Source organism: Nomascus leucogenys, chromosome 2 (assembly GCF_006542625.1).
Source record: "Nomascus leucogenys isolate Asia chromosome 2, Asia_NLE_v1, whole genome shotgun sequence".
Taxonomy (NCBI): domain Eukaryota; kingdom Metazoa; phylum Chordata; class Mammalia; order Primates; family Hylobatidae; genus Nomascus; species Nomascus leucogenys.
The window spans coordinates 17,238,102-17,253,537 of record NC_044382.1 but is presented as its reverse complement, the minus strand read 5'-3'; the positions used below and the strand labels follow the sequence as shown (position 1 = coordinate 17,253,537).

At 35.7% G+C, this 15,436-nt stretch overlaps 1 protein-coding gene across 3 annotated transcripts in view; it reads right to left on the bottom strand.

Moving 5' to 3' along the window:
* The window catches only part of GABRB2 (gamma-aminobutyric acid type A receptor beta2 subunit), a 257,751-nt gene that overhangs the window by 168,093 nt on the left and 74,222 nt on the right, over positions 1 to 15,436 (bottom strand). For all 3 annotated transcript variants that reach the window (XM_003268612.4, XM_030825581.1, XM_030825577.1), the window contains exon 5: positions 473 to 693. In XM_003268612.4, coding sequence (XP_003268660.1) covers positions 473 to 693 — 221 coding nt within the window. The remainder of the gene's footprint in view (positions 1 to 472; positions 694 to 15,436) is intronic.

Here is a 15,436-nt window from a genome sequence, read left to right as displayed (position 1 = left end):
ATGACTACTTTATTTATTTGCAAGTCTGATTGATCCTTGGAAGGTAAGAGGTCACAATAAGCTTTCTCATCATCAGAGGGCCATGATCCCGTTCAGGCAGCTCAGAAGCAATTTATAAAACACAGCATCTCCCATATTCAAACAATTATTTGGCATTCATAATGTTTTTGCATTTTAAAGAAACCCTGTGTCTCAGCTATTTTGATATTGTTTATCCCTACTCCTTAAAAAAGCAGCTTTAAGACCAGCAGCTGAAATTGGAAGATAATTCAGAAAAACGTAGTCTTAGCTGAGGTTAAGTCCCTTTGTAAGCATGCTACCTTAAGTTCTCGAATGTCTAGTGGATAGGAGGCTTAACTGTTTCTTAGTAGAATTGCAGAAAGATAAGGAAAATAGCACAATATTTCCATCCAATGAAAAGTACAGCTATTTTGCTCAGGAAAAGTTATATTTTGAATTGGGGACAACAGACCTGAGTCCATAAAGGACGGTGCCATCAGGATGCAGGCGGATCATGCGGTTCTTAACAGTCACTCCGTGCACAAATGACTTCTTATCGTTCAGGAAATAGGTATCAGGCACCCAGAGCTGGTCTGCCACTCTGTTGTCCAGAGTCAAGTTTAAAGGTATTACATTATAGGATAGCCTCTTATCTCTCCAGGCTTGTTGAAAGTACATTGTCAAGGTATAATCCTGTGAATGTGAGAAAAAAAAAACATGGTTAGTTTACACCTAGACAGATCTGGGGGATAAGCAAACATCTCAGTATTAATAAGAAAATAAATTTATTTTTAATTTACTTTTTATTTTTGAGATAGGGTCTCACTCTGTCACCCAGGCTGGAGTGCACTGGCACAATCTCAGCTCAGTGCAGCCTCCCTCTCCCAAGTTCAAGCAATTCTCCTGCCTCAGCCTCCCAAGTAGCTGAGATTACAGGCATCTGCCATCACACCCAGCTATTTTTTTGTATTTTTAGTAGAGACAGGGTTTCACCGTGTTGGACAGGCTGGTCTCGAACTCTTGACCTCAGGTGATCTGGCCACCCCAGCCTCCCAAAGTGCTGGAATACAGGCATGAGCCACCACATCCGGCCAAGAAAACAAATTTATATATGTATATATGTGTGTGTGTGTATATATATATATACGTATATATGACCACAAAGTACAAACATATACTATTCACATATACAGGCAAATACTAATTTATCAAACCCATTCTCACTCAGTACCTGGCATGGGCCAGGCACAGTGGTGGGCACTATGAATACAGAAGTGAAGAGAATATATTTACATGAAATTTATGAAATATTTCGGAGGAAGAAAGATATTAAGGAATAATTACCTAATGATTAATTTGTGCTTCCCAAAGTGGAGTATGGAGGACTCTTTTAGGTGTGATATAAACACAATTTTAAAAATAGTTATGTATTTGTTTCTATGTGTCCTAAAAAAATTAACTAGCACATCCAAATCTAAGAATTCATCAATTCATTCTTCCATTCATTCATTCATTAAATATATAATTTGTATCCAGTATTTGACAGGAACCATTGAGGTGCTGAGATGAAAGTGGTAAACAAGACAGATTACATGCCTGCTCTGAGGAAATTTAAAAACAAAGCATAGATAAATCAACAGAATCATGTAAAATAATGCTACAATTTATGAAGCACATAAATCAAGGTGCGAAATATCTAACTGGAATGGTGATGAAAAGCTTGTCTTGGGAGTTGGCATTGTGCAGAGAGCAGAGAAGAAGCCCAAACCAGTGGCTCTTGGGAAAAGAACATGCTGAGCAGAGGGGAATCTGTAGAGGTCCTAAGATAAATAGACAGGCTAGACATGTTTGAAGAATCAGTAAGACCTGCTCGTTTGAGCCAGTGATACATAGAGAGAGTAGAAACACAGCAGTCAAGAAAATTAGCCCCATGAAATTTTAGAAGGGTATGCATATTTAAAATAGATTGTTTAAAAGTGGCTAACTTATTATAGTAGTAATTGTAAGAGTTTGTAAATGAGAATCCTAATCAGTCTAGTCTAATCAAGGTGGGTTTTCCAGAAAAGGTGACATGTACACTGAGGCTAATGTAAGCTTCTCAGCTATCTAAACAATATTAATTCAGTCAGTTTATCATGAGAATTTTAATCCCAGCCTTATGGACAAGTAGGCTGGGCTGTAACTTTTAGAAACAGTGGGCTGGCTCCTGTAATGTGAGCAGTGCTCTTGGGGTCCCAATTCTACCATTTCTCAATTCTGTTTCTAGGACGTAAATATACATAACTTCTTTTAGTTTCAGTTCCATTAAATATAAATGGGGCTTTTAATACATGCCTGATCTAATCAGAAGGTTATTATGAAAATTAAATGTACAACTCAAATGCAATTTGTAAACTACAAAAAGCTATATACTATGAATGAAGCATTTATAAGTGACATATTTTAGCCATTAGAAGCCTATGGGTACAATGTAATTGCTCTCTCACCCTCATCTGAATGACTAAGTGAAGGTCCAAATATTCATTTGAAAGGCATAATTACAATTCTATTTTAAAACCAGTTCACAATGCCCTACTTGAGGGTTTTTTAAAAACTAGAATCATGTATTAATTATCTCTGCAACCTGAGAGGCTAGAGCAGTGCCCAGGGCTCAAATAACAAATGGATGAAAGAATATATGTCCAGTAAGCGATGCCTAGTAGATTTCTGCACAAATCTGCATAATTTTGTGTATAAGACACGTACTTAAATTTCGGTAAAATCTTGCATTTTTCTAACCTTTGTTGAGATTTATACATCTTAATTTGGTTATATCATTTTAAAATATGACTCATATTATCTGCTCTAACACTGAACAGTTTTCATAGGAACAACGTAACTCATAAAAAATATTTAAATATTTTCTGTGGCTTAGAAAACACACACATTTTGACCTCACTCAGAAATCAGCGTAGGACCTTCTAATTTTACAATCAAATTTCTATCCTAACAAAAGACATATTAATATCCTAAATGTGTATCAAATAGTTGTCGGTGAAATTCGCTTTAGTGGATTACTCTGGTTAGCATTCTGGACTGTTCTGCAGCACTCTGCTTTAGTGAAGAATTAGTTTGAGGATCTCTAGAGGAGCATGTTAATTTATAATAAAAGCAAGATGAAGATTCATGAATTATATAACTAGAAAACAGAAAAACGATCAGATATATATTTTTGTGTGTGCCTATGTTACAAATAACCTAAAAACAGGACATAAAAAATAAAACATGCAATTAATATTGTGCTGGAAAGAACGCATTTAGTGATTTCCAATTCTTGAAATGGAAAATTTGACTATTATCTCTACAAGAAGAGAAAGCTACTTACACTTCTTTCATAAGCCCTCTTGAGAGTTAGGAGAAATAATACTGTTTGGAAGGTGCTGAAGTTTATCAATCAGCTGAGATGTGTTTGGACACAGGAAATTATCTTATCTTTTGGACTAAATAAATGTTAAGATTGTGAGACCCTGCATTACATGCTAATTTCTGTTATTTGTCAGCAAGGCAGTGCCTGCTAAAAAATGCTCCCAGACAGGCCGTGGTGATTCTGCAAACTGTCACATCAATTTTGATTTCATTTATTTTCAAATACACATCATGACACTGTCAAGAAAGGAAGAAGCTCCTGATTCTAACTCAATGTTAGTGCACATAAAAAGAAAGCATGGTCCTGTCTTCTACCCTTTCCACTAGGCTCCTATCCACCTGAGATAAATCCTTTGCACTTTAATATTGCAAGGCTATCCTTCACATTTGACAACTCCATCTTTGGGAACTTGTCTCAGAGTTGGTTTATTCAAACTGAGAAACCCCAAATAAACCACTTCTGGGTGCTCCTTGATCCACGTCATCACCACCCGAGAAGGATTTACGTAATTAAAACTAAAGCCAATTGATTTGCAATACCAAACAAGATAAAGTAAACCCATTGCAGGTTATTTCTTCCACGAATTACAACTAAAAATTCTGGAAGAAATAAAACCGCAACTACCTGTTGACTATGCAAAGTAGAAAGACTGAGGAAATAATCAAAATGTGAGAAATCCTACTATAAGAGTGAGTTTCTTGATTATTTTTCTTCTTCCTCTTGTACTCCTTAAAGTAGCATGCATGTACACACACACACACACACACACACACACACACACACACACCTGCAGCCAAAAGTATAAAGACCTCAGTAAACAGAGAGATGTTTCTGGACTCACAAAGTGAATATTGTTAAGATGTTGATACTCCCTAAATTGGTCTACAGATGAAATGCTATCTCATTTCATCTCAAATGTTATTCACTTCATTTCAAATCCTATCAGGATTTTTTTTGTAGATGTTGACAAGGTGATTCCAAAAATTTACACACACACACACACACACACACACACAGACACACACATATATAATATGTATATAGGAAAGAGAATAGCCAAAACAATTTTGAAAGAGAAAAACAATGTTGGAAGACTCACACAATCTGATATCAGGACTTACTATACTGATTTAAATACTTACTAATACTACCACAGTGTGGTAGAATTGATAGAAACATAGGGTCCAAAACAGAAGAGTCTAAAAATAAACCCATGCACCAACATGTTCAATTGATTTCTGACAAAGGTACAAAGACAGTAGACTGGAGAACGCATAATCTTATTATATAACAAATGGTTTGGATCAAATGGAACATCCATATACAAGCAGATAAATGGATACATAGATTAAAAAATTTGACCCATACTTCATATTGTATATAAAATTTAATTCCAGATGTGTCATTGACTTAAGTGTAAAGTGTAATACTATAAAATCTTAAGAGAAAAACAGAAGAAATTCTCTGACTTTGGCTTCAGCAAAGACTTCTTAGACACAAACCTAAAAGTATAAGCAATAAAACAAAAAAATGATAAATTGGACCTCAACAGAATTTAAAAGTTTTTTTCTTTAGGAATGACACTATTAATGGAGGGAAAATATAAACTACACACTGGAAGAACATATTTGCAAATCACGTATCTGACAAACAACTTATATCCATAAATATAAGCATATAATAATTCTCAAAATTCAAACAATCCAACAAAGATAAGCAAAAGATGTGAACAGACACTTAACCAAAGATACAAATATAGCAAATAAGTTTATAAAATGATGCTCAACATCACTAGTCATTATGGAAAACAAATTTAAAAACACAATGAGATCCTACCACACACTCATTAAAAAAGTGCAAATAAAAACATCAAAAAACAACTGACAATTCCGAGTGCTGGTGAGAAGGTACGCCCAAAATCTCATACATTGCAAGTGGAAATACAAAACTGTCAGCCATGTGGGAAGCAGTTTGACAATTTATTATAATGTTAACATACATTTGACACAGAAACTAGCAATCCCACTCCTTTGTGCAATTGTTTACAGCAGTTTCATTTTAATTGCCAGAAGTGGAAGCCATCTGAATGCTCTTCAGTAGATATAGGGATAGACAAATTGGAATGCATCCCTGAAACAGAATACTACTCAGCAATAAAAAGGAACCAACTTATTGATATAAGCAATATCATTAATGGTTTTCAAATACAGAAAGCTAAGTGAAAGAAGCCAGATTCAAAAGGATACATATTGTATCATTCCATTTGTATGACATGAAAAAGGTGAAACTATAGGGATGAAGAACAGATGAACGGTCCCCTGGGATTCAATATGGGGGAGCAGTTGACCTCAAAGGGCAAGCATGAGAGAATGATTTTGGGTAATAGAACTGTTCTGCTTCTTAATAGCAGTGGTGGTGTTAGGATTTTAGGGATTTGTCAAAACTCAGAACTGTATACCAAAGGGAGTGCATTTTTCTGTATGCAAATAAAAAATAAATGTTTCAATTGCTTTCACAAAAGCATAGTGTCTGGGGTCAGACACACCTAGGTCCACATCCCAGTACATTTATGTTCCTCTGATGTGACCTTGAGGGAATCCTTTCAAATCTCTGAGCCTGTTTCCAAGTCACAAGAACAACTATAGCTAATTAACATAGGAACTGGGGGAAACAAAAGCTGTCTGACATCTGGAGGGAAAAAAAAAAGGTAGAGTTATGCTACAAATTAAGTCTCCTTCATGAATACACAGGGACATAGGGCTCCACCAGTACAGGCTGACAGGGCCACCCTAAATGGTTATAGGCTCTCAATTCCCAAATTGTACAACAATGCACTTAGAGTAGGTGGTTTCAAAGGCCATTTCTAGGGATGAAATAATTCCATTCTAGAAAATCCTCTGCTGACCTTATATTCAAACTCATGTTGTCACTTAAAAATCTTCTATATGTCTAAACACTTTTTGTTTTTGCTTTTATTGTCTTTATAGTTTGTTTTTCTATTGCCAAGATTTAAACCTTTCTTGTCTCTCTGGCTCAGTGTCTAAAAAATACATACTGTAAAACATGTGTTTGTGTTTCTTTTTTTTTTTTTTTTTTCTTTTTTTTTTTTTTGAGACGGAGTCTCGCTCCCAGGCCGGAGTGCAGTGGCGCTATCTCTGCTCACTGCAGGCTCCGCCTCCCCGGTTCACGCCTTTCTCCTGCCTCAGCCTCCCGAGTAGCTGGGACTACAGGCGCCCACCACTGCGTCCGGCTAATTTTTTGTATTTTTAGTAGAGACGGGGTTTCACCGTGTTAGCCAGGATGGTCTCGATCTCCTGACCTCGTGATCCGCCCACCTCGGCCTCCCAAAGTGCTGGGATTACAGGCGTGAGCCACCGCGCCCGGCCGTGTTTGTGTTTCTTAACTTTTTTAAGTTTATTGTTTTGTAAAGTGCCTATTCATCCTCGTTGAACATTTTTTTATTTGGACATTTACTTCTTGTTATAGGATATTTGAATATACACACACATACATATATATCATGTTATTGTCTTTTACATTCCTTTTAACTTTATAGTTTGAAACAAAAACTAGTACAGAGTTTCTGCATAGTTTTTACATAGCTTTCTCTAAGACTAACATTTTGCAAAGCCATAAAGTAATATAAAACCAGGAAATTGACATATATAATAATATTAACTACAGACCTTATTAGACTATCTCTCATATCAATATTGCCCTTTTTCTGTTCAAGGATCCAACCCAAGAACCACCTTACACTTAATACTTATGCTTCTTAACCTTCAACCTGTGACAGTTCCTCAATGTTTCCATGTCTTTGATGAGGTTAACACTTTTGAAGAGTAGCAGTCAGTTCTTTTTGTTGTTGTTGAATGTCTTTCGGTCTGGATTTGTTGATGTGTGCTTATGATTAGATTGAGATTATATGGTTTGGGTCAGTGTATCACCTAAGCAATATTGTATCCATCATATAAAGTGTACATATAAAGTGTACATAATGTCAAAATAACATTCTGGAAAATTCCTGGCCATCTTAATCTTGAATAGTTGGTTAAGGTGGCATCTGCTGGGTTTCTGCACTATGAAGCACTATTATCCTTTGTAATAAACAAATATCTTTGGTAGATATTTTAGGATTATGGAAAGTAATAACATATTTACGCTGATATCTATAATCACTGCATTTTTGTGGGGTATTTTTGCGTGCTTTCTAAATTTCTCTTCACTCATCTAAACCTGAATCAACATATTCATTCAATGACAATTTTTAAGTACTAATAAGACAAACCAAAAAAAAGGAAACACCAACATTAGCCATTGAAAGAGTTTTATCATTAGAAAGTGAGAAGTATCTCCTTGAGAATCACTTTCCATTTACCCTCATTTTCCAGGCCAGTGGCATTGTTCTGGCCACTTGGAGCTATAGAACTTCATTCTGGATGTGTGGTGCAGTGTCTTCCCCCTTCTCAAGCCTGCAGGTTGCATGTGAGTGGCCTCTATCCCCACCTGGACCTGAATGACTATTCAACCATGAGCTTCGGCCCTCCCCTTCCCCTTCATTTATCTTCATTTATATGGTTTCCAATATGCATTTTTTCTGTAGAGACTTCAGCATTTATTATCTATGGAGTTTTTCCTCTTTTCTTTTAAAGTATGGCTATGTATATGGGGAAACTGTCAATATAATTATGTCTTTTTCCCTACCATTTCTCTATTTGACAATAGGATAGCAGGGTAAGGGGTTGGTTTCACATGTATTTGGTCTGCCATTTAAAGACATAAAGACAACTAACAGCTTATTTTTTAATGATCAGAATTTAAAGTTTATTTTCATCAGTGATAAGGTGTGGTTTGTTTAATTTGCTTTGTCCATTAGAACTACACTTTCTAAGTTTTGAAAATTACCATTACTGAACTAAAATCTTGAGCTTTGGTGATTAAACTTGCTTGTTGAGTTCTTCTAGATAACATCTTTGTCTCCAAAATTAGATGATTTCAGAGAAATCACTTTCTCTACTATCAGGCTTTTGTAATTTTAAAAGACAAAATATTTAACTTCATCTTAATTACTGCTTGTTGAAAGAACAACTGTGTCTAATATACCATCATTTGTTATTTTCCTTCACTTACGCTATATCGAAGTTGAGGTTTTGAGCTAAGAATCTGACCTTCTGTCTTTCATAAGACAAGGCTAATGTTTTTAAGGTAGTAAAAATCTGTGATTTAGAAACTATGAGAGCAAGCGTTATTTAATTTAAATGTAATATATGTTTCATGTGAATAAAACTCCACAATTGTTCAGCATAGCATATTTGTAGCTTTTACTATCATTCTGGGTAGAACGTTTTAACTTTAGGCATTTTAGAAAAGTATTTCAGTTTTTTTGTCGGTATTTCCATTTTTCAAAAATATGACACAACAGGACTGATTTCCAAAGATTAGAATACTAAACTATTTTCACAATTAAAAACTTATTTTTTTCCACTTCATGGGAGAAAATACATCTGATATGTAAATTATTACCTGAATAATACCAAAATGAGGCCTAAGTTATATAGTATGTACATTCTCAACATCATAGGCTGTGAGAGTAAAGATTACATCTTAGTTATGTGTATAAAGTCAATATTTCTGGTAAATGGTAGAAACTACAATTGCCTCTTACGTGGTATAAATTTCCTGTTGGATACATGGGAATATGTACAGAGATTTCTAAAATGTGCATATTCCTTGCTCTGATATTTTCATTTGCATGCTTTGGAATATTTATAGAAAATAATTAAGCAGCAAGTTTTGACAGCTTTACTTCCAAATATTGTCACAAGTCTATTACATCTGTCTCCAATACAAACAATCTAGTTTAAGGCACTATTATTTACGAGTTACCATAATGCCATTGTTATTATCTCCTTGAGGCTAACCCTTGCTCCTACAGCGTAGTAGAAATGTAAAGCAAATCATGTCTTTTCCTTGCTTAAGATGGTCTAAAAGCATTTTATTGCACTTAGAATAATATCCAAGCTTATTATGATGGCCTTTGAGGCCTGTATAACCTGGATTCTGCCTGCCTCCTTGATCTCACCACCTATTCCCTCTTCCTTTCCCTCAACTCCACTCACTAAGCCCATCTACATTGGCCTTTTCTCTGTTTGGCAAATACTTCAAGTTCCTTCAGACTTTTCAAACTTCATCTTAACAACTGACTGAAAACCTAACTAACAGGCTATGTCCCCAAGCATGGTTGGTTCCTTCCTGGGACTCAGAGCTCGACTCAAAGCTCAAACCTCCTTGGAGGGGATTTCCCTTCCTCTCAGTCCTAGCAATCCCTCATTTTTATAATGTTCACAGTACTTGCCATATTTTTTCAGTTAATAATATTCATTTATTTGTCTCCTCATGTATTTCCATGTCACCCAACTACAAGGTAAGTTCCACGAAAATAAGAAGCTTTCTTAGCTTATTCACTGATGTACCCCATGCCTAAAACAGAGCTTAGAACACAGTAGCAATAAAACTCCCCCAAATTATTAAAAGATATGAAAGCGTGAATGAAAGACACCACATAGACCTTAATACCCCCAAAATACTTATTGTTATATTAGCAATAAAATAAAAATTAGTAAAAACCTAACAGTTCATCAATATAAAATTGTGTGTATGAAACATAGTACAAATATATAATAAAATACATACAGGCATAAGTATAATATTATAAAAATATTTATGACATGAATAGATGTTATTACTATATTACTAACACATATTATTAGATCTTATCTTTTTGAGAAGACTACAAAACAATATGCACAATATGACCCAATTTGGGAAACATACATATAGATTGAGAAAATGTGTCTAAAAATATTTCTAATATTAATAGTATATCTGTGTGATGATATGTCAAGTGATTTTCAATTATTTTTGTTCATCTGTGTTTTGTTAGGTGTATCATTTCTATAACAAAACTAAACAAATAATTACTTGTTGAGTTAAATTATAAAACTAGTATCTAATATTACAAATATGTCTTCACGCATATTTCAGAGGTTGGTATGAAGAGAAAGAAAATTTACTCATAGTCACAAATAAATGAGAAGTCTCTACCTTTAGGCTTGTTATTAACAAAGCATAAATGTCTTTTATATTGAAAAGGAGTTCATTTAGAATCACACAAAAAGTAAGGGCACTAATTGTTCCACCATTTTTCCTTTTCCAGGGAAGCAAACACTGAAGCCATCACTGATCAGGGAAATCACTACTATGTTTCCTCTTAAACACCAAAAACAACAACAACAACAACAACAACAACAACAAAGGCAACCTCAGAATCTTCTGGCATTAACTTCAGTCTTCTTCACCTCACCTTCAGGAAATGTTATTTCATTTTTAAGGTAAAGACTTCATATCTGCTTCTTGTCTAATACTCAGAGGAGACGTAAACATTATTCACACATACACATACACACGGAGCCGTTCACTTAAGTCTAATAGCACCCTCTGTACTGCAGTGGAAGTTCAAGTCAAAGGATTCTTCTGCAAAAGCTTTCAAAGAAACCCTGTGGCCATGAAGTACAAGCTCCTTACAAAGCTCTTCACAATCTGTTCTACTCACTTCACCTTCCTTCATCTCTGCTTTCTCATCCAAAGTGAACAATCTGAGATAGAAAGGATGATCCCTGTTTAAGAGTCTCAGACATCCTATGCATCTCTGACACCACACTTACCTTCAACCAATCACTTTCCTGATCTTTTGCTTGAATTAAACTTCCTATCTCTCTTGATACATCTTTTCTTTCCTTTTATGTCTTTTTTTAATCATGGAGAATTGCTGCCCTTCTTTTCTGTCTATCCAAACCATATCTATCTTTCAAACGTCCATGAGGATTCTTCCGCTTCCCCTACACATCAGCATTCATCCTCTGAGCCCTCTAATGCATGTTCTGTGGTAAGCCAAACACTACTGAACTGAACGGTTATTTAGATGAGGGGAATAATATCCCCAGCTAAACTACACAATATCCCCCACCTTATCCATGGGGGACACCTATCCAGACCCCCAGAGGATGTCTGAAGCCACAGATAGTGCAGAACTCTATGTATACTATGATTTTTCCTATGTAAACATACCCATGATAAGTTTAAATTATAAATCTGGCACAGTAAGGGATTAACAACAACAATAATAAAATAGAACAACTATAACAATATGCCAGAAGATTTACTCTTGAGCTTTAGGGCTATCATTAAGTAAAATAAGGGTCACTTGAACACAAGCAATGTGATACTGTGACAACTGATCTGCTAACCAAGAATGCTACTGAGTGATGAACAGGCAGATGACACAGATAGCACGGAGCTTCTGGACAAAGGGATGATTCACTTTCTAGGGGGGACACAGCGGGATGGCAAGAGATTTCATCAGACTACTCTGAACGGTACTCAATTTAAAATTTATGAATTATTTATTTCTATAATTTTCCATTTAATATTTTTGGACAGTGGTGGTTGACCACTGGTAACTGAAACTATGGAAATAGAAACCCGAGATAAAGGGATACTACTGCACTATGCTCTTGAAGTCAGAAACCATGTCATCATTTCTTTGTTAAGTGATCCGGGCGTCTTATCTTTAACATAGGTGACCCTTCATGAGTATTCGAATGTTCATGGATACACTAAAGTTTGTTCATGCTTCCTGCATGGGTTTTAAACGTTGATTCTAAAATCCTCTTTAGTAATCATTATTCCTGAATCCCCCAGGGAATTTGTTCTTTCCACCCACTGGCATTTGAGAGCTAGGTTTCACCTTTTCTCTTTCTTACCTGTTTCAAACACCCTCAGAGCTACTGGTGATCTCTCAGTAGTTCGTAGCTGCTCCAATTCTACTAACCAAGGTCCCAGAGCTGGGAATAAGGATTTCTGAAGGTCATAGTTTATCTATCAAAAGCAAACGAAACTCAGAGAGCAATGCAAGTATTCCCACAAAGCTGTTTCCACACTCCTAGTTCTTTAAAATGCTCTATCTTCCATAACTGAGCCAACAAATTGCAGATCCAATTATAGGTCATGGTAATATTTCCTCATTCTCAACCTCCTAAACTAGAATGTAATAGAGTAAAACTCAGCTCCCCCTTAATAGAAGCCATCACGCCAGATGTTCAATTGCAGCATTTTGGAAGAAGCACATGGTAGCAGCCCTGACTAATTGCTAGAGACACATTCAGGACATGGAAGCTGCACCTAAGATCACCCATAAGGGAAATCCAAGTTCAGAAGTGACTAATTATTTTCTTGTATGTGAAACAAAAATGCACATGGTCCAGGCAATCAGTTTTTCCACTATGTTGCTTAGTTCATTTTGCATCTTATCATAGACCTACCTTCTTGGTGATAATGGGACTGGTTCTAAGGATTGCTAAAATAATCCAGCCCTATAACTGGCTAGCTCTGACCCTTATCTTAATATGTAAAATTCCTAGCAGAGGACTCAGTTCACCTTGAGATAATCAACATTAAAAGTGTTCTTTGTATATATGATTTATTCACTATCAATTTGTGCTTTTTATTGCCCTATAAATTTATCTCAAATTGCTTTAGAGTATTTTATCTTCTAATTAGTCTGTACCCAATGTTAATACTTAACATTGTCCCTAGGTTCTTGCTTTTTGCATGCATTATTTCATTAATCATCACAATAGCACTATAACTTATATATTAGATTAACCACTTAACTAGCTGCTGTGAGACCTTTGGCATGCTACTTAACCTTCCTGAGACACCATGTTTCATAGAACAAGGGAAATCATAGTTCCTATGAGTAAATAAATTCACCCAAAGAAAGTGATTAGTAGAATGCTTGGCTCAGATTAAATCTACAAATGTTTGTTATTATTATTAACATTTGTTATTATTATTAATCTCATTATTTCCATTTTCCAAGTGACACATCTGAGACACATAAAGGCAAGTGATAATTCCAATATCACTCAGTCAATAATTTCCTAAGACCTGGTTTGGTTATGGGATTTTCTGACCATTAGCCTATGTTCTTAGTACTATACCAAGCTGCCTCTGGAACACCCATCTTACTGCCAGTTTTGATTCTGACCCATCCTTCACCAACATTGCTTCTATTACCCTCCACCTTCCCTCCAAAACACACACACACGCACACACACACACATGTGCACACACACACGTGCACACACACGCGCACACACACACGTGCACACACACATACACAGTCATATACTAGAACTACTGGGACATACATAAAATAAATTATTTCTCGGGTGGGGGTGGGGAGATGAATGTCAGTCCCTGAGAATGCTCTGTGATTTGAACACTGAAGTTGTGCAGACATACACATGCTCCTAAACACACACAATTTTACCCAAAAGGTAATTACATAAACTAACTTTGTGTTAAATTATTAAAACATCCCTAGTTTTGGCAGAGGGTATACTTTAGCACTGAGGGCCCTAAAGTAATTAGAGGGATGTACAGTGCTACCTGTAACAATGTGCTCCTTCAGAAATAATTCAACTGGAGAGATATGTCCAACAAACTAAAACTTGCTCAGCTTAAATTCATACCATCAGGAAGACTCTTTTCAGCAGAATGGTGACAATTATTACTTAACACTTGGGTTGAACTATTAAAAATTAACATTTTTTTCAGTTAAATAATGTGTGACTTTTACCAATTTCATGTGGTTCAACATGGACATAGTAGAGAATATAAGGGTAAAGTTGTTTATTTGACTATGATTAAGAATTCCAGATTCTAAATAATTAGCAACACTCAGCCTAATTTATCAAGTTATCAAGCCTAATTTTGAAAAATGAAAAGCTTATTATTTTTATATTGAGTTTTTTAGATGGCTCTGTAATTTGTGTTCAGAATAAGAGGGAAATTCAGATTATGCCCTAATGCTTAGAGGATTTTCCAAATTCTTTACTAAACATTTTGCCTTGATATGATAAAGCAATGATAGCAAAGCTTTGTAGATTGTATCCCTTTGAATGCAACCATCCCATAGAGAAACTTAGCAGATTTTTCTAAATAATACAATGATAGCCATTTATATAACTAACTTATTACAAAATGCTGAAGTTAGGCAGTAGGCCATGATCCAAGATGAGGAAAACATATAAGTATGGTGGCAGGTTCCATGAATATAAAGCATTAAAGACAACAACATTGTACTTACCTTGAGGAGGAAAAAAAATACAATAACAAACTTCCTACCAAGAGCATAGGAATATAAATTGACAATTTCATTTGTTTCATGTGTAAGACACCAAGTGGGAGTAATTTTGATTAAAGGAAAAAGAACATTAGAATAAGGGTTTGATCTCACTTAGAAATCAAATTGAATTTTGCTGCTTGATTTGGTGGATTTTTAGAAAAAAAAAAAAAGCATCCTCTGCCTCTCTCCTGCTGCTCTTACCCAGATTGTATGAATACATTTTTATCATTAATAGAAAAATCCTATTGAATATCATCAGCCACTGTTAGACCCAACATCTCCAGCCATGTTAAAGGTGCTAAGTGGCACCCCAGTATTTCCTGAATTTTTAAGATGTAGAGTCAAGTAAAATTTGCTGTCTCCATTACAGACTAGAAAATGTGCTAAGGGCTGAATGGATCTTGGTCTAAGACAACCAGAACTCCTGCTTTCACCAAACATCAGTCTGGCAGAAGAGAAAAAGTATAAACAAGGAAACAAATATCAGAAAACAGAAAGGGTAGATAAAGAGGTAACCTCTGAGGAGGTGGATGTTTGACCAGAGAGGTGAATGTGTAGAAAAGCCCAGCCATGCAAAGCTATGAAGAAAGTTCCACGCCCAGGAAACAGCCAGTGCCAAGGCCCTAGAGCAGGGATGGATTGGGAAGAGACCAACTCTAAGCACCTTATAATGTATTTTTGGCGTACTGGCTTTTCCTTGTCAGAGCTTGGGGAAGATCTAAAGATTGGTCTATAGTTTTTGAGAGGCAAACTTTCCAAAGATCATCAGCAGTCCTTTC